Genomic DNA, 22,266 nt, shown 5'->3' on the forward strand with positions numbered 1-22,266 from the left:
ATCAATGCACGGCCTTAGAGCTCCATCCTTTTTTTTTACGAAGAAGAACCCTGCTGAAGCTGGTGATGTGGATGGCTGTATGAACCCCTTGGCTAATTCCTCCTCAATGTATTTTTTCATGGCCTCTGATTCAGGTTGTGAGAGCGGGAATATGCGTCCCCTGGGGGGCGTAGCGCCTGGCAGCAGGTCGATAGGCACAGTCATTATCACGGTGAGGAGGAAGTTGGGCAGCCCTGGTCTTACTACAAACTTCAATGAGATCATGGTACTCGGCAGGTAACTTGTTCTGGGACAGCACAGGTGAGTTGGTTTCAGGACGGCTGGGTGCTTGGATACAGGTCTGAAGGCAGGTAGTTGACCACTGAGTGATTTGATTGTCGGCCCATGAGATTTGTGGGTTGTGTTCTCTGAGCCAGGGGGAACCAAGGATGAGAGGATGCTGAGGAGACTTTATTAGGAAGAAACGAAGTAATTCTTTATGCAGAGATCCGATTTGCAGTGTGATGTCATCAGAGGTGTAGCGCACCTTACCGGTCCCTAGGGGGCGCCCGTCCAGCGCGGCCACTGACAAAACAGAATCACAGGGGATTAGCAGAATGTTGTGAGCCTGTGCGAAACTTAAGTCCATGAAATTGCCAGCCGCACCAGAATCAATCATGGCCTCAGTCTGGATTATATGCTCGTGGTATACCAAAGTTGCTGCAATTTTGATATTGGATGCATTGGAGGGTGAACTCACCGCCGTGGCGCCGCGACTGATGGGTCGCGTGGGGCAGGAAGCGCGCATATGGCCGGGCTGACCACAGTAGAGGCACAGGCGTTGCCGCATCCGTCTGTCTCTTTCCTCCAGCGACAGGTGAGTGGCCCCGATCTGCATGGGTTCAGGTTCAGCGACAGGGAATGTTGATGCTGAGGTGGGTGTTTGAACTCTGACAGGTCGTCTAGCTCGGATGAGATTGTCAATGCGTATAGCGAGGTCGATGAATTCATTTAAAGATTTCCCCTCATCCCGGCAAGCCAGTTCAGACTGTAAATCCATATTTAATCCTTTACGGAACAAGAGTTTAAGTGTGTCCTCAACCCACGAGGTTTGCGCAGCCAGGGTGCGAAATGTTAAAGCATACTCAGCGGCAGTTTGTTTACCCTGGCGCAGAGCCAGGAGAAGCTCGCCAGCCTCCTTACCTCCTTCGGCGTGTTCAAACACCTGACGGAAACATTGGAGAAAGGAATCGAGGGAGGCATATGATGGTTGGCCGTTCACCCAAACGGTGGTTGCCCATTCGAGAGCCTTTCCAGTAAGGAGTGAGCATATGAAGGCGATGCGACTCTCATCGGTGGGATAGAGCGTTGGTTGCTGCGACAGGAAGAGTGAACACTGGAGGAGAAAACCCTTGCACCTCGCTGGCGAGCCATCATATTTGTCAGGAAAGGCTAGGCGCGGGCTGCTGGTGGCATTGGGAGCAGTGACCGCTGCAGCAAGCGGCGTGGTTAATGGCGGACTAGACTCGGCGTGCGTCATCCGCATGCTCTGCAGCGTCTTTACCAACTCCTCGGTAACAGAGGTTAAACGTGTGAGTTGCTGCTGGTGGACTGCCAGTACACTGGCCTGGGTGGACAGTTCAGTTGACAACCGATGCATGGCTGCTGGATCGAGATCTGGCGAAGTCTTCTGTAACGAGGCAGCAGACTCGGGGAGATCCATATGCAGCTTTATTCACAATCGTAGTCGTACAGGCAATGGTCAGACAACAGCAACAGGTGTAACGCAGGCAAGACAGAAATCAATAACAATACCAGGCAGAAAGTCAGGGCAGGCGGCAGGCTGAACAGGGTAATCCGTGAGACAGGCAGTAATAGACAAGGCAGGCGGCAGACAGGAATCAGAGAGAGTAGGCAGTCCAAGGTCAAACACAGGGGTATCAATAGACAGGGTAAACGCTCAGAAATGTATGCTCGGCAAAACAAGACTTCGCGAAGCATGATGGGGTAATGGAGTCTTAAATAGTCCAGATAATGCATGACAGGTGGTGGGTAATCAGCCCAGATACGTGGTGTGGGATTTGTAGTTCAGAGAACAGTCAGTATTCCGGTGACGGCGCCCTCAGGTGGCGATCAGAGGGAGCCACAGAGACCGTTTCTGTGACAATGTGACTCATTTTATAAATAATATGAGTAAATAAATCATTGAGACAGTAAAAGTCACTGCATAACAGGAATGACCCATGTGCAACATTGACGGAGTATTTTGAGTCTCTTTCACACTGGTAAGAAAAAAACTGCTTTGGTATCGCAGGCGATACCTCAGACCTCAGAGTGTTAATGTCTTTTATCTTCAGTTGAGTTCATCTAAGGCTGTGAATGAAGTCAGCTGTAGTTCTTGTGTTTCTCTTCAGTGATTCTGCTTGTTAACAGCAGGTGTTCATCACTAATGCTCAATCATCACTTAATCACTTAATTATCTCATTAACTTTAACTCTGCTTCAGTGTTACTTTAACACTATATAGTTACTACATTTCCAAGGCTTTTCCAACTGTACATTACTTCATTTTCAAATGTTTTATGATTTAATTATGTACTTTTTTAAATACTTTTCATCAACTCATGAACCTCAGCTTTATAAAAAGATAATTTTCATGCTTTGAAATAAAACAGGAGTATTTTCTTAAGTGACATAGTCAATTTTATTGGTCATTGTTTGGACATACGATCATCTACCGTCCTTCATAAGAGCTGGTCACCAGTGCCGCTGCAGGACAGCAGACCATGCGAATGTTTAGCCGTCGAGTGGAAATGCGGGATTCGAGCCTGTCAAAAGGCAACTGTACCGTAAGATCACGGAAACACCGGATGGATTTAGCCAAGCAAGGTTTTTCGGGAAAACAGATTAAGATAAGGAATCGTGGGATAGATGTGTGTGTTATCTGCGGGTAAATGAATGAAGGCATGACGGAGAGGGAATGATTATCCAGTTCTCAGGATGATGTGAACTCCAGACTCGGTGAACACGGGGCCGCTCATGTCTCCGACCTTCAGCGCGAATGAGACGTCTTCAAAGGGCTTCTGCATTTGAAGACTCATCTGATCAACACACACCCTGTCTGTGAACCCTGTCCGTCACCAGGTGGAGCCCTCATTCAACATCTTGAGTATGTAGGTCATGGCATATTTAGTTCCTGCCAGTAATTGTTTGCTGGTTATTCATAACGGAAACACATGCATTTTCTCAAAGTCAATTGCCTTGCAGCTCTATATCAGACATTATATATCTTATCTTTGGATTATGTATATTACACTTGTCACTTGTGTTACCCTTGATTTTCATTTTTTCACCCTTGATTTTTTATTTTGTAGAAACTATGGAAACACCAAAGATGCTTTAATATGTGTTTTGTAAGATCGATGAGCAACTGTTTGGATACATTAATCGACAGAAAACACAGTAAGTCTTATTGTTTAAATCTCGGATACGCTTGATGGGAAGAAGAGGAAGTGGTCGTCTGCAGCGTTATAAAAGCTCCACTGTTCTCAAACCGTGTGTTGCGCTCGTCTCTCAAAATTACATATTGTGCCTTTAAATGCAGAGGAAATACGGCATTTTATAATGCAACCGTATGCTAAAATGCTTTCAGTTATTTTATTACATCAATCTACACATTTAAAAAACAGATTTGACTTTGCAAATGTGTTATAAAGATAAAAGAACTGAAAAATCACCTAAATGTATGTATTCAGACACTTTGCTACGACATTTGAACGGTATCTCAGGTGCATCACATTACTCATCTTTGAGATGTTTCTACACAGATCTGTGGCAATTTCATCTGATTCAACATGATTTGGAAAGAGACACACCTGTCCATGTAAGATCTAAAAGCCAAAGAAGGCATATAAGAGGGAAAATCAAGTCATGAAGTCAAAGGAACTTCCCGCAGAGCTCAGACACAGGATTGAGCCGAGGCACAGATCTGGGAAAGACTACAAAAAATTCTGCGGTTCACAAGAGCACAGTGGCCTCCATAAGTCTTAAAAAGGAAGAAGTTTGGGACAATCAGAACTCTTCCTGGTGCTCTGAAAATAGTTGTCCAACCTGACAAGAGGATCTCTAGAGAGAAATTGCAAAAAATCCCCAAATCCAGGAGTGCAAAGCTTGTCACATCAAACTCAAAGAGACTCGAGGCTGTAATCACCGCCAAAGGTGCGTCAATGAAGTACTGATTTAAGGGTCTGAATACTTAATGTGATATTTTAGTGCTTTCTCATAATGCTTTGTCATGTGAAATTTTAGCATAAGCCTGCAACATAACAAAATGTGAAAGAAATAAATGATTTGAACATGTTCAGAAGGCAGTTTTTATATATGTTTTATTTAGTTTTTTTTTTTTAATATCAGGTTGATCATAGATAAATATTAGACAATATGCTCTGTTTGTTTTCACAGAGTTTTGTTATCAGACAAAGACTGAACCAATATTTAATGTCCTGAATTTGAATACAGGTCACTTGACTTATAGTTTTTTGTGTGAACATGTGATCACACATCCTCATAAAGCACTACTTGTCTGTTCTTTTTATAAGCAGTTTTTCACAGTTCATAAAAATGTTTCAGCCATAACATTTTTTTAAAACAGTCAAGAATCTTTAAAGTCTATAAAACAGTAATGTTGTAATGTAAGTGAAAGTTCAGAGAGGATTTTCTCACCATGTTGAAGTTCTTAATTTATGTTTAAATGGATTTTCCCACATGATTCATTTAAATGTATAATGTTACACTGTTTAATACTAGTGCAAAAGATTTTCATAACTATTTTGTGATGCATTTGTCACTGGTGTCACAATCCTTGCTGATAACAACCAAACCTTCACACACCAAATTACGGAATGAACGTGCCGCCAGTTCCGTTTTTTTCCATAAGTAGAATAGGGAAGGCGTAGGACATACAGCGTAAGCGTTTTGAAGAATACGGAAAACGGAAGCACGTGCGAGGTGATCGTTTGTGTTTATAAAGCATATACAGTTGTATTTTTTTCGAAAATGGCCGATGGTTTCTCTAGATAAGACTCTTATTCCTCGTCTGGTATCGTTTAAAGCTCTTTGAAGCTGCACTGAAACTGTAATTTTAGTGAACTAATCCTTTAAAGTGACAGAAACTGAACTGCTGCTTTCTGCGTCATGAATGTTAATCAAACAACAAAAGACAAAGAGAAACATCACTTTTGTAGTTTTAAGACAGATTAATTATGTTTAATTCATACAGTGAGACTATGTATTATTTTACACTATGTGTTATTACATACAGTATTATTTTACATTTTATTATTCATTTTCTTTACCTGAATACTGTTAGACTTACCTGGAAAATATAAAGCACTATTTTTTTAATTTGTATCTTTGTTCTATTAAATGTATCTGTTCTTGTAATTTGTTCATTAATTTCTATGTGTATTCACTCACCTACAAAATTACCCCCAATCATTTTTTTTTAATATCACAATATATATTGCAGAAAAACAAAATATTGCAATGTAACTTTTTTCCAGTATCGTGCAGCCCTAGTCTCTACCATGGTAATGTTTACAGTATCACATTGCACACATATTGTAATGTAAAATGCTGTATTTGATGCCATCTGCCTCTCTTCTTCTGTATCTCTGATCAGTCTGATATTACAGGCATTGAATTTCTTTTCCTTGTACACATCCTGCTCTATGTTTACAGATTTCAAATCCATCTATATCCGTACCTCTCTCTCTCACACACACACACTTTGAAAATTGTGGTTACCATCTAAGATGAATTGCTTATAATGTAAAAAAAAGCCATTACATTTAGTTATCCATATCGGAATTGCTTATAGAATCAATATCTAGAAATCTACAGATGTACCAAATGATTCATACAGTTGCCAGTATATTACTGTTTTCCTGCAGTTTGTTTCTGTAAAATTAATTTACAGTTAGTGTGAAAATTTTTTTCACTATGCGCGTTTTTTCATCTTACATCTTTAACCCTTTTAACCCCACAACAAAATCCCCAGTGTTTAATGAACACTTGTATGTGTCCACACTACAGATTGTTAGAGTAATACTGAAGCAGTGTTGAAGTTAATGAGATAATTAAGTGATTATTTAAGTGATGATTGAGAAGTAGTGATGAACACCTGCTGTTAACAAGCAGAATCACTGACGGAAAGAGAAACATAAGAACTACAACTGACTTTCAGCCACAGCCTTAGATGAAATCACCTGAAGATAAAAGAAGACATTAAATCACTCAATATCTCAGCAGAGGAGGGTTAAACAACAAAAATAATATTACCAGCTTAACTTATTACTCACCAGATTGACTTTATTTCTGTCAGATGTGTACAGAAGCTCTTACTGAGAATTAACAGAGCTTCAGATGTTGATTTATTGTTTCGTTTGACCTTACCATGATGGAGTGAACTAATGTAGGGAATAGTGAATGAGGGTATAGGGTGTGATTTGGAACACAGCCTCAGAGTGTCGACTTTGAGCGATGTTAACTCACAGTATATTGCTGTAGGCTACTTTCTTGAAAATGTCAAATATTACACAGAATGCATTGTTTTCTATGGTATATTACTGTCTTAATGGCATGTTACTGTCGAATTTTGGCCGTTTTTTACAGCAATTTTTTTACAGAGTAGCAGTGGTTGCCATCACTGTAGAAAATTTGTCCTATGAATTTACAGTAAAATACTGGCAAAAAAGTTGCCAATACTTTACTGTTAATTTTACAGTTCTTTACCATAATCTACATTGCAGTATGTTACTGTAAAAATACCATGCGCTCAATAAAAACTGCTGTAACCGTGTGTATTTAAGACACATTTGTTGTGGCCAAAAAAAAAAAAAAATTGTGCTCAGGTGTTGTTGGATATGTTTTGATTATAATAATCATGTAATGCTTGGTTCACTGAACTTGTCCAGTGTCTAAACCATTATCTGAAATTTAAATACATTTTTTAAATAAATGTAATTTTATATTGGCAACATTGAGATACTACAGCTTAAGATCAAGCAGTGCAAAAGCAATCAGTAAAGGATTTTTAAACTCATCATTTACAAAAATGTTTGAACTATGGCATCATTAAGATAAACATCAAGTAACATCAAGAATCAGTGAAATCACATGGATTCCATAATCAAAAAAAGAAAACAACCTTGTTTAGACTCTGATGAGATTAATGAATCTGACCTTTAGATGATGTTTTTGACCATTAATAATTAGCTAACCTCATCTAATCACATTTTATTTTGGATTTTTTCGCCACAACAAATGTGTTTTAAATAGTTACAGCAGCCAAAGAAAAACTAATGTTCACAAATCAAGGGTCATGAGTCCAACTAAAGCACTGATCTGCAGCATGGTGACATGAAACGAAACAATAAAACAACATCTACACCTCTGTTAGTTCTCAATAAGAACTTCTGTAGACATCTGACAGAAATGACAACAATCTGGTTAGTAATAAATGAAGCTGGTAATGCTGTTTGTGGAGTTGTTTAATCAGATCTTCAGAGATTTAATGTCTTCTTTAATCTTCAGTTGATTTCATCTTTTTTCTGTTCTTGTTTCTCTTTTCTTCTGTGATTTGCTTGTTAACAGCAGGTGTTCATCAGTTTCTGAATTCACACATGTGTTTTCATTCACTCTGTCAAGTGGACTATATTAGTGAACTAATGTAGGGAATAGGGAATGAGTGTATAGGGTGTGAGCCTCGGAGTGTCGACTTTGAGCGCTGTTAATTCACGGTATATTGCTGTAGGCTACTTTCTCAAAAACATCAAATATTACCCAGAATGCACTGTTTTCTATGGTATATTACTGATTTAATGGAAAACAGCATGTTACTGTTGAAATTTGGCTGCAATTTTTTACAGTGTATAATTCCAAGGGGACAAAATGTATTAAACTGAATGAAAAGAGATGCAAATGAAAAGTTTGAAAGTATAAGCTTTTTGAAAGACGGTTAATGTGAATAAAATATTTATATAGATGAAACACTTATTTTGTGTAGTGAAAAGGATACTTGGTGATTTTGTGTATTGTACTAACAAAATTGAAAACATGCTGAAATGTTAGGAAAAAGTGTACTTTTGATGATCTGTTGTGATATTAGTACTAAGAGTTTTGAAAATTTCTTCTGAAAACTGCACTAAAGCAATTAAAAAACCTAACATTTCAGCCACTCAGTTATTTCATAGTATTATAAACCATTTATAAAATATAAATGTATTCTGTTCATAATGACCCTATACTGTTCAGCACATAAAAGGGATTTTAAACATGAATCATTTAAATTTGTAATTGGTGTGTAATTGGTATTTGTGTGAACGATTTTCATAACTATTTTGAGATGTCACTGGTGTCACAACAGTTTCTTAATCTGTGATGTAAATAAATAAAAGACAACCGATCCCTCACACACCTTTCTGCATGTTTATTATCAAATATACTCTGTTTAAAGGTATAATGGACAGGATCCTGTCCAAACCCCTTCATGACACAACATTAAACAGCAACATGTCTCTGATTTTCTTACAGTATCTCACTCTAATAGACATTTACTCTTTTCATCCAGTTACATGCAAGGTATGCTAGGAACTGAAAATACCGTATCTCTGGTAAAATCTTGTGAGCTCTCAAGAAACATGTCTTTAACTTGAGAAGAGAAACAATGTGTTGTACCCTGGGTCATGGCAGTCAGCTGATCTTCCAAGGGAACAAACATCAAAATCAAACATCAGATATTAAATCGACAAAATTTAATCTTTTGTTTAACTAAGTCTGTTTGATGAGACCATGTTTGTCCAGGATGTGCTGAAGGAGGGAAACAGCATTTGTATTTCTTCCTCATTAATCCTTTGTGTTTTTAGGGAAAATATCTGGTCCGGATGTGCAGTATGACTTACTGTAAATGGGCCATTCCACCGAATGGGTGCCATTTGCTTGTTGTAACTCTTCAAAATTAAACATTATTTTTCATCTTTTTTCAACACTGAATCTAATACTACACATTTTTAAGTTTTCAAAATGTGTATTGGTCAATCTCAGGCAACTTTATTTAATTTTTTACAAGGTTTCAACGCAGAAGATGGATGCATGTTTTCTCAGTCCTGTTACCAAAACTCACGTGCCATTTAAAAATCATGTTTAAAAGCATGTGAGTTAATTCCTTTGTATTCACCTCAAGAAAGTGTTTATTTTGAAGAAATGGTTGATTATGTGTTCAAATAACTGATATTTATGACAAAAAAAATCACTTTATATTAAGGCAAGGTGTATTTTAATAAAAAACGCAAAACAATTTTCTCATTTAAAAGAAGACAAAAGCCTCAAGTTTATATGTTTTTAAATAATTTAATTCATTTAACAATTGTGTAAATGATGGATCAGACAAAACTGATAAAAACAGTGGTTTAACTTTATTTTTCTAGAAAAACAAATACATTTAGTAACAGGACTGAGCACTTTGTTACAGGAATGAATGCTGGGTAACAGGACTGAGTGTCCATATGTGTGTGTATGTGTGTGAGAAAAAGAGTGTGTTTATGGCCGTGTGTGCATGTGTGTGAATGAGATTTCTGTGTTGAAGGGATGTTCTATGTGCTAGTAGTACATTACAGTGAAGGAGGTGGAAAGAGAAAGAAGGAGAGCAAGGAAAAGAGAGAGGGGGAGAGGGAGGGAAGGAAGGAAAGACAAAAAAGGGGGAAAAAGATAGGGTTGCTGGTGTGTTTCACTCCTTTCCTTGCAGCATGCCATGGGTGTGTGTTTCTTGCACCTGCAAAGTATAGGTTCTCTCCATCTTCTACAAAAGATAAGAAAGAGAAAGACAAAAAGATGAAGTCATGTCGTGGTGGACTGGCTCCCTGCAATGTATGGTATTCATATTGTAAAAATAATCCTAAAAATCTACAATTTAAATAATTTCAACTGTAAAACTCATGATACAGGTGAATAGTATTATATCAGCTAATATTCACATTATTAAATAACAAAATAGAGGACTCTACTCACTCCTGTTACTCTTAACTCACTCCTGTTATTTTTCATATGAGTAACAGGACTGAAAGTAACAGGATTGAGTTTAAGCAAAAATGATAAAATACATGACATATGGACACATGGCGTACATGCTAATATAATGAGGACACTAAGCAAATACTAGTGACTTAATATTTTTAAAAGAAACAAATAACATCTAAGAAAAAAATTAGGTAACAGATACGTTGAGATTGACCTTCTCAGTCATAGTTACAATTTCATCAAATATACAGAAATTAAAATGAGAGAACTTACTTTTGGTCTTCTTATGGCCTGCGTAAGATCCAGATGATGCAACTTCCTGTTGAAAATGTGTCTTGTGGAATGTTCCAAGTTTTTCAGAGGGGGAAATGTGTGAGGGTAACAGGACGGAGTGAAAACCTGGGGACTCGACTAAAATGTGTATTTTATATAACATATTATGGATTTCTCTAGAAATTTATTTTTGTTTAGCATAGATGGTATATGGAGTAACACAACAATGCAAAAATAATAAGATTTCTGCAAGATTTTAATGATTATATTTCATGATAAAGTTTAGATTTAGTTAGCGGGGACATGTAACACATGCTATTTTTTAGTATTCTCAGTAGTTTTTAATAATGTTTTAAATTATATATTTTAAATTTGCAGTTAGATTAATGTTTAGGACACTTTGCTTAATAATAAAATATATTTTAGAGTTCATTTTCATGCATATTTATACATAAAATGTCCTGGGGACAGAAATGGCACCGATTCGGTGGAATGGCCCAAATAAACTTATGGATTTATTTGTACGTTTTGCAAAGAATTGATAAAATACAGCTGCAGCGATTACAGTGCCTGAGCAAAGCCTGCACCAATCTCATATGTAGCTTTATGGTGATTATTTTTGGCAAAGTGATTTAAAATGGAATTTGCAGAATTACTGACTACGTAACAGAAATTGCTTTTAGCTTTTAAAGTTGAATTTCTATATTGCAAACTGTTGCAGATATATATGCAGATATATGTTGCAGATCCTTTTGTTTCTGTAAAACCAATAATACGACTGACTACATGCGAAAAGGAGGATCTTAAAGTCAATTCTAAATGTAGATGCTGTAACAACAAATAATTTATCAGGAACGTTTATGCTGGGATGAAGGTTGTTGCTAGGTGGCCTAACTTGAAACTATTTCATGGAAATTTCATGGACGTACTGAAAATAACATGTATAATTTTACCTGTGGGCAGGGATGGGACAAAACATGAATGTTTCTGCTGGGAATAGGAGAATTTTGCTGGAGCGGGCAGGAGTTTGTTGAAGATTGGTCAGAATTTGTAGGAGAAGACAAGAGGAAAAAACATTTAATTCAAACTGAAATCGGTCTAATATTTTATCTGCTGGAAATTGTAAACATGGTATGCATCTGACTTAGAATGAGTGCTGGAATCAGAGGAAAAATGTGCTATGATCAATGTTCAGACTCTCCTCTTTCTATGTGCCAGTTTTCACAATTTTTGACCAAACAGTTCTGCCATATACTTCCATTAAAGAAAAGGAAGAAGAAGAAGAAGAATTTGGGGCCAAGCACTGAAGGCACTGAAAAAACAGCAAACAACACATGGAAAATTCATGAAATCTAAGGCACATTATGAGAGAGACCACATTTACATTTACATTCAAAATAATAAACATGATGGATTTAATCGAAACAAATTGTAGCTCTAAACTAAATCACCCAGATTCAGTGATATTTACTGAATAGATAAAATACAATACACTGCATATATAATTTGCATTGAGGATGACAGATGCCTTTTTTATTTGCATCCAAAATGTGGGTGTTCATTAAGTAAATTTCTTCTGTGACACAGAGGAGGAGCATGAAAATCTGACAGATATATAAAGAGTGTCTGTCAGACTCAACAACACAAACGGTGAGTTACTGTTTATTCATCACTTACCTCAGAAAACATTGACATTTATACAACTTTAAGACATTTTTATTCTTTTTTTGTCTAGATTAAACAGATCTCTGCTGTGATCTACTGAGGAGAGACTGAGAAGATGGCAGTAAGTTCAGCAACAACATTTCTAGAGATGGTTTTCAGTGTGATGTTCATATATTTCTCTCTCTGTCCTGTAGTTGATGGTGTTTCTAGCGGTTCTTCTCTCTGTTGTTCTGGCGAACGGATGCAGTACTGATGAAAACACGCCGGTCGACTGTTCTGACCTTTATAAAGCAGGACAAACAGTCAGTGGGATTTACTCCATCTATCCAGGAAGTGGCGCTCCTGTCTGGGTTTACTGTGACATGATCTCAGATGGGAAAGATGAAGATAAAGGAGGATGGACGGTATGAATGTGACTGTAGATCATTAAACACACATCAGAACATACATTATGAATCATATCTTCTATATAAACCCATCACAGGTGTTTCAGAGGAGAATGGACGGCAGTGTGAATTTCTATCGGCCGTGGAATCAGTACAAGAGAGGATTCGGGAATGTGGAGAGCGAATACTGGCTGGGTAAGATCTCACAGTGAGTGTCCGTTTGTGTGGATGATCATGTGTTTGGTTGAACATGTTCTTCATGTGTGTGTGTGAACAGGGCTGGAGAACATGTACCAGCTGACACGTAACAGGAAGTACATGCTGAGAGTGGATCTGGAGGACTTCACCGGAAAAAAAGTTTTTGCTCAGTACTCGTCCTTCTCTGTGGATTGTGAAACTGACGGGTATAAACTGCTTGTTTCAGGGTTCAAGGATGGAGGAGCAGGTATAGGACACTTTCATTCATATTAAAAAAAAAATTCACACTCAGTAAATGTGCTCCTGATGTCCTCAATGATGCTCTTCTTCTCTGCAGGTGACTCCTTGACCCACCACAATGGTATGAAGTTCTCCACCTTTGACAAAGACCAAGACACTTCTGGAGAAAACTGTGCAAAAAAGCATCTCGGGGCATTTTGGTACGTAGCCTGTTACCATGCAAACCCCAACGGTGTGTATTTATGGGGAGAAGATCCCACCATTTTCGCCATTGGAAACGTTTGGTTCCACTATAAGAACAATGTCGCTCTTGGTATGAAATTCATCAGCATGAAGATCAAACGTGTGTCTTAGACCTTTGAAGAAACATTACAGTGTTTCTGAGAAACAAAATCAAATTAAGGTTTTGGGTTTCTCTTCTTCTGTTAACTCTGTAACTTAGTAAATCATGGTATATATTGTAACAGGATATATGGCTGTCGTTTTGTGTAATCTCATTAATTATTTTCTTCTTCTTTGTTTTGGGTCACTTTTTTAAATCTACAACTGAAACAAATCAACAATAAACTTCAATAAACTCCAGCAATGAAAGGCATTATGTGTTGATGTGGATTTCTTTAACTCTACAACAGACCTCAGGAAACGTAAATGAGGAATTCAGTTCAGCTGCTCATAAACTTTCCCTATAAATACAACCTTATATGTAAATGAACAATGTGTAAGGTTTTCTTATCACAGACAAGCTTAGCTTGACTCCTTTACAGAAAATGTTATTTGTGTATATAAGTTTTTTGTTGGGAAAGATAATGGGATAAGAGCTAGCTTTTTTTTTTTTTTTTTTTTTTTTTTTACCTTGGATTCAGACCTGAGTTTTATAGACATAACTGGGCTGTCAAGTCAAGTCAAGTCACCTTCATTTATATAGCGCTTTTTACAATGCAGATTGTGTCAAAGCAGCTTTACATTGATAATTGGTATATAATTTTTCCTTTTAAAGAATAGTGTCAATGCAGGCAGATCAAAAGCACTGTTGGATAAATGTCAAGGATACTGTTGAAAATCAAATGTCAAGTCAAATTAAATTAAATTAAATTAGGGCTGCACGATTAATCGTATTTTATCACGATAACGATATCTGCTTCTCTCGATTGATTTTAAATAATCGTCATGATATTGGCCCGCTCTATGAAAATGAACATAATTTGGAAATATTGGAAGTAATATTAGGAATTTCGCTGTTTTATCTTTTGAAGTTCCTAAAGGTTTTACCAGTTTTCATAATGTTGATCAGCTAGAAATGATTTTTCTTTGCTTTACGAATTTGCCGGGCAATTTGAATCTGGTTTGTCTTATTGCAAACGAATTGTGTTGCTTTAAAATCTAATGTGAATACATATTACAAAGCGCTCACCAAAACCATGTTTTGTATTGATTTACCATCTAACGAAGTTATCATAGTTGGTTAAATTTAAGTCTTTGTGCCACCTACAGGCCTTTTGGGTGAAGTGTAGGTTGGTAAAGAATTTGCAAAATAGCCATAGTTTCATTACTCTTTTGATAGAATAAACATGATTAATAATCGTGATTATAATTTTGAGGAAACTGTGGCACTGGCTGTCGTATTGATGATGTCGTGTCGGGCTGTGCTTTAGTCATTTTGACCCAGCGTCACTTTCTTATATCAAAAATATTATTCTCCATTCAAACAGTGCATCTTGCCTCCCCTTATGGAAAGAAAATATATTTCCCTATATTATAACCATTACTTTGATCTCCCAAAAGCATTAGTTTGGTAACTTTGAAACAAAGTTACTTGCGGGACTACCAAACCAGAAGGAACACACAACAGAGCTTCGTCATGGACGTCCTCAGCACACAGTCGGTGAGTCCCATGAATCTAATGCCCCTAAACAGACCGTACTGAGTGCCGAAATTGATCAGCATACTAATCGATGGCACAAACAGGGAGCGAGACCCAAAGGCACTCGAGACATCAGATTGTCACGAGTATCACATATAAATGCAGTAGCATCCTCTACCCCAAACACTAGCTCCCTACCACCGCCAATACATCTGGAGAACAGATTTGAAGTGTTAATGAATGTGGGTATGGAATCCCCAAACATGATCGGACACAGATCAAGTCAGTCAGCAGCTAACACCGATGCTAACTGCCGCTCAAGGTTGAACAGTCAGCGGCACTCAGCTCTTAGAGCAGCCGAGCCCAGGACTCTGATAGTGGGTGACTCTATTATCAGAAACATTAGCAGCAGGGATACAACTACATGCTGCCTTCCACAAGCAACAGTTTCTGATGTAAACAGGGAACTTAAGAGCATTCTGATGAAATATAAGACTGCAAATCGACTAATCATCCATGTGGGGAAGAATGATATTCGGAAGGAGCAGTCAGAACTCCTTAAGAGGGATTTCAATGAACTTTTTGAAATGCTTAGAAGACTAAAAGTTCAGTCGACCATCAGTGGACCACTCCCAGCAAGAGGAACAAATAGATTTACACGGTTGCTTGGGCTTAACACATGGCTGCAAAAAACCTGCAACTTAAAAGGATTGAATTTCATCGACAACTTCAATCTGTTCTGGAGTCAGAGACAACTGTTCACTCATGGCCTGCACCCAAACAAACTGGGCTCAAGAGTGCTAAAGGACAATATCTACTTCTCCCTCCATCATCCTTCAGCAGTGTGTGCAAATCCACTAAACCTGAATGGCACAAACACACCTGGACAGAGTACAACTGACCACAGGACTTCATTTCAGCACCTGAATGGACATGCGGTTGACATCCCACAAGGTCAATGATAACACCACGCAGCCACAACAACCACTGCTCACGCACACAATCCTGACTGAGCCCTGCCCACAGAGCTCACCGAGAGACAGTGACGTGTTAGAACTGCTCCAAGATTCAGCACCCAAAGACGACTTTCGGGAAAACAGCCAGGGAAGCCAGGACAACATATTACAGCCTCCGGTAACACCAGAGCAACAGCCCCTCTCACCGGACACGTTATCCCTCTCACCAGCATCACCTCTTCTGTGCTTATCTGAGAAAACGGAGGAACTAGTGTATGCTGGAACCAAACTCTCCCACTCTTTTGCTGCGAGCCCCCAGATATCAACAAAAAAGCATCAAGCCCCGAAACCACCAAAGCCTGTGGGCCCAGCTCGCCCTCCCCCTCCTCCTGCGAGAGCTCTTCGGCCCCTGCCACAACGCCAGGGCCCTCAACCTCCTCCGTCTGTTCTAGGTGAACCAAAAACAACCGATAACAGCTCTCAGTGATGTGTGTCGGGTCCCCGCTATGATAACAGTGACTTTATCAGATGTTTACAGAACAAGCGGGAACCCAGTGTGCCTGTTGCTTTCTCTATTTCTGTTTTATTACGTTATAGAAAGCCTAAGGCCTTCTCAAACCGTTTGGCAAACCCATTTAATCTGCTGCCTATTACACGTCAAACTAAGATTACTGTAGAGACCGAAAGTAAGACTGTTAAGTTAGCACTTTTAAACATCCACTCTCTTAAAAATAAATCACGTCTAGCCAATGACTTAACCACAAACAGCCTAGATTTTATTCTTCTAAATGAAACATGGCTTGAAGGCAGCTGCAGTGCAACAACCCTGAATGAAACAGCCCCTCCTAACTTTACTTTTATGAGTGTCTGCAGAGCTGTTAGGAGAGGTGGAGGTGTAGCTGCTCTATTTATAGATGTCTATCAATGCAAGCAAGTGTCATTTTGTGATTACTTGTCTTTCGAATACTTGGGTATTGTGTTAAAAGGTGCTCCTCGCATTTTACTTATAGTTATTTACAGGCCTCCAAAATACTCTCCAGCTTTTGTGGAGGACTTTACAGAACTGTTATCAGCAATTTCCTCAGAGTTTGACTGTTTTGCTATTACTGGGGACTTTAACATCCACATAGAAAATGCAGAATCCAATATGGCAAAAGAAATCATAACTGTTTTGAATACTTTTGATCTGACTCAGCATGTACATGGACCTACACACAATCGTGGACACACTCTAGATTTAATTATTAGTAAGGGTCTAAACATTTCATCCATTGTCATTAAGGATGTAGTGCTATCTGATCATTTCTGTATTTTCTTTGATATATTGATCTCTCCAACTGTTGAAGCTAGATCTGTCTCAGTCAAAAAGCGATGCTTAAATGAGAATACTAGTGCACTGTTTATGAAGGCTATATCTTTAACACCAAGCATATCTGCAGACTCTGTTGATTTTCTCCTCGATTCTTTTAACTCAAAAGTACAGAACGTTATTGATAACATTGCTCCTGTGAAAGTCAGGAAGAAGAGTGGCAGACAAAAAGCACAGTGGAGAAACTCAACAGCAGAGCAAAATATGAAAAGACAATGCAGAAAAGCTGAGTGCATGTGGTGAAAGACAAAACTTGAAATCCATTATAACATCTATAAAGATATTCTTCATGCTTTCAATGTGGAATTAGGCAAAGCTAGACAGACCTTCTTCTCAAATATTATAAACAGAAACTTAAACAACACCCGCACTCTTTTTGCTACAGTAGAGAGACTAACAAACCCCCCCAAGTCAGATTCCTAGTGAAATGCTCTCAGACAGCAAATGTTGTGAGTTTGCTTCCTTCTTCTCTGAGAAAATTAATAATATCAGAAAGGCGATCAGCACATCCTTGAGCTGCACTGGGGCAAAACAGATCAGATCACAACCTCAGAAAGTAGCTATTATGTCTGTTTTCGAAGCAATTGATGGTAAAATTTTGGAAGAAACAGTACAGCACCTTAAAACATCAACCTGCGCCCTTGACACACTTCCCACATCTTTTTTCAAAAGTGTGTTTAACTGTTTAGAAGCAGATCTCCTAGAAGTGGTAAATGCCTCACTTCTCTCTGGGACTTTTCCAAAATCCCTGAAAACTGCAGTTGTTAAGCCCCTCCTGAAAAAGAGCAATCTGAATAACACCATATTGAGCAACTACAGACCAATCTCAAATCTTCCTTTCATAGGCAAGATCATTGAAAAAGTTGTTTTCAATCAGCTGAACAAGTTCTCAAGCTTGAATGGATACTTTGAAAACTTTCAATCTGGTTTCCGACCACATCACAGCACAGAGACAGCGCTCATAAAGATAATAAATGATATTCGCCTAAACACAGATACAGGTAAATTATCAGTGCTGGTTCTTCTCGATCTCAGTGCTGCATTTGACACTGTCGATCACAACATACTTCTTGACAGGCTGGAAAACTGGGTTGGGCTTTCTGGGATGGTCCTTAAATGGTTCAGGTCATACTTAGAAGGGAGAGGTTATTATGTGAGTATCGGTGACCATAAGTCTGAGTGGACATCCATGACATGCGGAGTCCCTCAAGGTTCAATACTCGCACCCCTCCTGTTCAACCTATATATGCTGCCACTAAGCCAAATAATGAGAAAGAACCAAATTGCATATCACAGCATGCAGATGACACCCAGATTTACCTATCCCTATCACCTAACGACTACAGCCCCATTGACTCCCTGTGCCAGTGCATTGATGAAATTAAAAATCGGATGTGCCTAAACTTCCTTCAGTTAAACAAAGACAAAACTGAAGTCATTGCATTTGATGAAGTTCTCAAAGTGAACACGTACCTTCACTCTAGGGGTCAAACAATTAAACAATTAAAAATCAAGTCAGGAATCTTGGTGTAATTGTGGAGTCAGACCTGAGTTTCAGTAGCCATGTAAAGACAGTAACTAAATCAGCATATTATCATCTCAAAAATATTGCAAGAATTAGATGCTTTGTCTCCAGTCAAGACTTAGAGAAACTTGTTCATGCTTTCATCACCAGCAGGGTGGATTACTGTAATGGGCTCCTCACTGGTCTTCCCAAAAAGACCATAAGACAGCTGCAGCTCGTACAGAATGCTGCTGCCAGGATTCTGAGCAGAACCAGAAAACATGAACACATCACACCAGTCCTCAGGTCCTTGCACTGGCTTCCAGTTGCATTTAGAATTGATTTTAAAGTACTGTTACTTGTTTATAAATCACTCAATGGCCTAGGACCTCAATACATTGCAGATATGCTCATAGAATATAAACCTAACAGATCACTCAGATCATCAGGATCAAGTCACTTAGAAATACCAAGAGTTCACTCAAAGCAAGGAGAGTCTGCTTTTAGCCGTTACGCCAGCCGCAGCTGGAACCATCTTCCAGAAGAGATCAGGTGTGCTCTAACAGTAGCCACATTCAAATCCAGACTCAAAACATCTTTTTATCTATGCATTTGCTGATTGAGCACTGTGATTGATGTCCGAACTGTTTGCATTTTATTTTATACGTATTATCTTTTTATTCTTTTTATTCCTTTTCCTGTTTTTATTTCATTTTTAATGTATTTTATATCTTTTATGTATCATCTTGTTATTCTGACTTTTAATGCATTATGTTCTATTTTTATTATTCTTCTTTATGTAAAGCACTTTGAATTACCATTGTGTATGAAATGTGCTATACAAATAAAATTGCCTTGCCTTGCCTAGTTATAAGTCTGTTTTATAGGAGGGGAACCACTAACTAGATTTTGTTTAGTGCACAACAGAAAATCAATACAGTAAGTTAGTTTCATATATTGTAAGCATTGACAAAAACCTATGATCTATAAATGCTTCTCATTCATTTATATCTTTTTATCTATCAAACACTTTCATAAACAATACAAAAAACATACATTTTTCCCAATCAATAACCAGTAGTATAGAAATGAAAATCTTATCTGCTTTTATGTGGTAATGATGATGATGAATGTTCATTCACAGCAGTGCAGGAATCAATGTCCATGAAAGCCAACGTCCAAGAATCCAAAAGTTCCCCAGAGCAAACTGTACTCCTTAGTGTCAATACCATTCCAAGCAAACTAGAAAGTCTTTAAATTCCCATATGTGGCATGATCCGGTCCAAGGATCCACAACAGTTGAACATAGTTCATAGCCTCTAAACCCACTACAAAATCATCTTTCTGACACGGGTCAAAACAGGCATATGAACAGAAGGATAAATCCCACAGAATGTGGAGTCCTTCTACAAATGAGATGAAATACATAAAAATAAAATATAATTTAAAAAATAACTATACATAAATTAACTAGAAAACATTTAATCAATATAAGAAAAGGAACAATGCTTACTTCAGATTGAGCATAAAACTCAAAGTTTCTCAATCAGGACAAGTGAATGTTTGGAGCCATAAGCCATGCTTATTTCCTCCATTATAAATCTAACTTCTTCGACTCTCTACAACGATTTTATACCGGAGAGTATAGCTCCTTGTTGCCTCCTCATGGTGTGTAGTACAATTACAAAAAAAAAAAAAAAAAAAAAAAAAAAACGTTAACAGGTTTATAACTGCTACAATATATGAATGATCAATAAAAAAATATATTGCATAAATATATTACAATATATTGAATAATACATAAGGAATTGCCACTTTTCATATATTGAAAAATATGTGATAATATATTTACTAATATATCATAACATATATAATTTTATATTCAGTAATATACTTCATAATATATAGATTTATATGTGATCAGATATGGTACTGCATGTGTAATATATTGTAGATATATTTACTCATGCAGTATAAACACATATGGTAAAATATATTATGTAACACATTTCTTATATTTTATAATTATTTACATTTTAAATGTTTCATATTTTCAAGTTTGTTAACAAAAGCACACCTGCATGTACTAAAGTTTCTACCAAAGACTATCACTGTGCTATAGCGTGCACACATTTATATGGGAACATGTATGTGCAATATATGTACACAATAAAAATTTATGAATGTAATGCTATTTTTGTCTTCATTTATAAATATTTTATGTGTATTAATATATAGCCATACATGGGGAATGCATATATTGCAATATATTGAAAAATATAAGCACTAGTTTCCCAAATATGGAAATGTATTATGTAAAATATCACATTATATTTTGCAGTATATTCCCATATATTTTTTTTTCCGTAAGGGTCAGTGACACAGTTCCTTAAAGGATGGTGTTGATATTAGTTGCCCAAGCATTTTATCCATTATTAATTATAGTCTCCAGAATGGGATTGTATCACTTTGAAAGCAAGCTATTGTTTAGCCCGTCTAAAAACAAACAAACAAACAAACAAAAATGAAGCTGGACCCACATGATTCAAAAAACTATCAACTGATATCAAAACCAACTTGGCTAAGATATTAGACAAAGTTGTTGTGAGATAACCAAGAATAACATTTTAAATGAATTTTAATATGGTTGTGGATGTAGTATGGAGTTCGATATAAGTGGCCTCTGGTCTCAGGTAATTTAAAATAAATGGCCATTTTCCAAATGGACCCAAGAAAATAATGTAATTTATTACTGACCCTCATGTCGTTCCACACTCGTAAAGCCTTTGTTCATCTTCAGAACACAAATTAAGAAGATGAAATCCAATGGCTCAGTGAGGCCTCCATAGCCAGCAATGGTACTTCCTCTCTCAAGATCCATAAAGGTACTAAAAACATATTTAAATCGGTTCATGTGACTACAGTGGTTCTACCTTAATATTAAAGTGACGAGAATATTTTTTGTGTGCCAAAAAAACAAAACAACGACTTTTCAACAATATCTAGTGATGGCTGATTTCACAACCATTGCGACCTGGCCTGTGCTTCCCAAAGCATTGTAAGCCTACAGTAAGTTAATCATCAACTCATGCTAGCGATGCTTTTGGGAAATGCAGCCCAGGTCATAATTTCTCTGGCCAAAACAAATGTGCTTTACTGAATTTACTTAAGATGGACACTGACACCATTTTCTTTAAGAGCTGCTGTGCAGCCACAATTATATACCAGTTATCAATGTAAAGCTGCTTTGACACAATCTGCATTGTAAAAAGCGCTATATAAATAAAGGTGACTTGACTTGGATAGATGTAGTAAATCCCACTGACTGTTTCTCTAGTTACAGATGTCAGAACAGTCAAATGGGATTAATTTACAGTCACCTCCCAATTCAACAGGGAGAAGAGCTGCCAAAAATAGCATCGTCTACAAGAGACACAGAGAGAAAGAGATGAACATCAAGAGATGAACATAACACTGAAAATCTGATTGACACAATGAAGGGAACCAATAAACATACTGCCATGTTCTCCATCTCTCCTCAGTAGGGTCACAGCTGCAGAGATTGGTGTTTGATCTAAAAATATGTTACAAATTGTAAGAACATGAATGCCCAGACTGTCTTTATTAAATGCAGTAACTCACCGTTTGTGTTCTTCAGTGTTTGATGACACAAATACGTCTTGAATATCTGATTTTCAAACTCCTTCTCTGCATGTCAAAGTCCATTTGTGGCAATCTTTAAAAAAAATCTTCTTCCAGCAG

At 37.6% G+C, this 22,266-nt stretch overlaps 1 protein-coding gene across 2 annotated transcripts in view; it reads left to right on the plus strand.

The window, feature by feature from the left end:
• Nucleotides 1-13,409, plus strand: part of LOC125271164 (microfibril-associated glycoprotein 4-like) — a 101,961-nt gene extending 88,552 nt beyond the window's left edge. The window contains exons 1-5 of one of the 2 annotated variants that reach the window (XM_048195161.1): nucleotides 11,956-12,111; nucleotides 12,185-12,394; nucleotides 12,475-12,571; nucleotides 12,654-12,821; nucleotides 12,912-13,409. In XM_048195161.1, the coding sequence (XP_048051118.1) occupies nucleotides 12,106-12,111; nucleotides 12,185-12,394; nucleotides 12,475-12,571; nucleotides 12,654-12,821; nucleotides 12,912-13,168 (738 nt within the window). In that variant the 5' untranslated portion in view covers nucleotides 11,956-12,105 and the 3' untranslated portion in view covers nucleotides 13,169-13,409. Of the gene's footprint in view, nucleotides 1-11,955; nucleotides 12,112-12,184; nucleotides 12,395-12,474; nucleotides 12,572-12,653; nucleotides 12,822-12,911 lie in introns of those variants that run through there. The other variant, XM_048195163.1, reaches the window with a different exon arrangement.
• Nucleotides 13,410-22,266: the final 8,857 nt, after the last annotated feature.

The sequence above is a fragment of the Megalobrama amblycephala genome, linkage group LG7 (assembly GCF_018812025.1).
Source record: "Megalobrama amblycephala isolate DHTTF-2021 linkage group LG7, ASM1881202v1, whole genome shotgun sequence".
NCBI lineage: Eukaryota > Metazoa > Chordata > Actinopteri > Cypriniformes > Xenocyprididae > Megalobrama > Megalobrama amblycephala.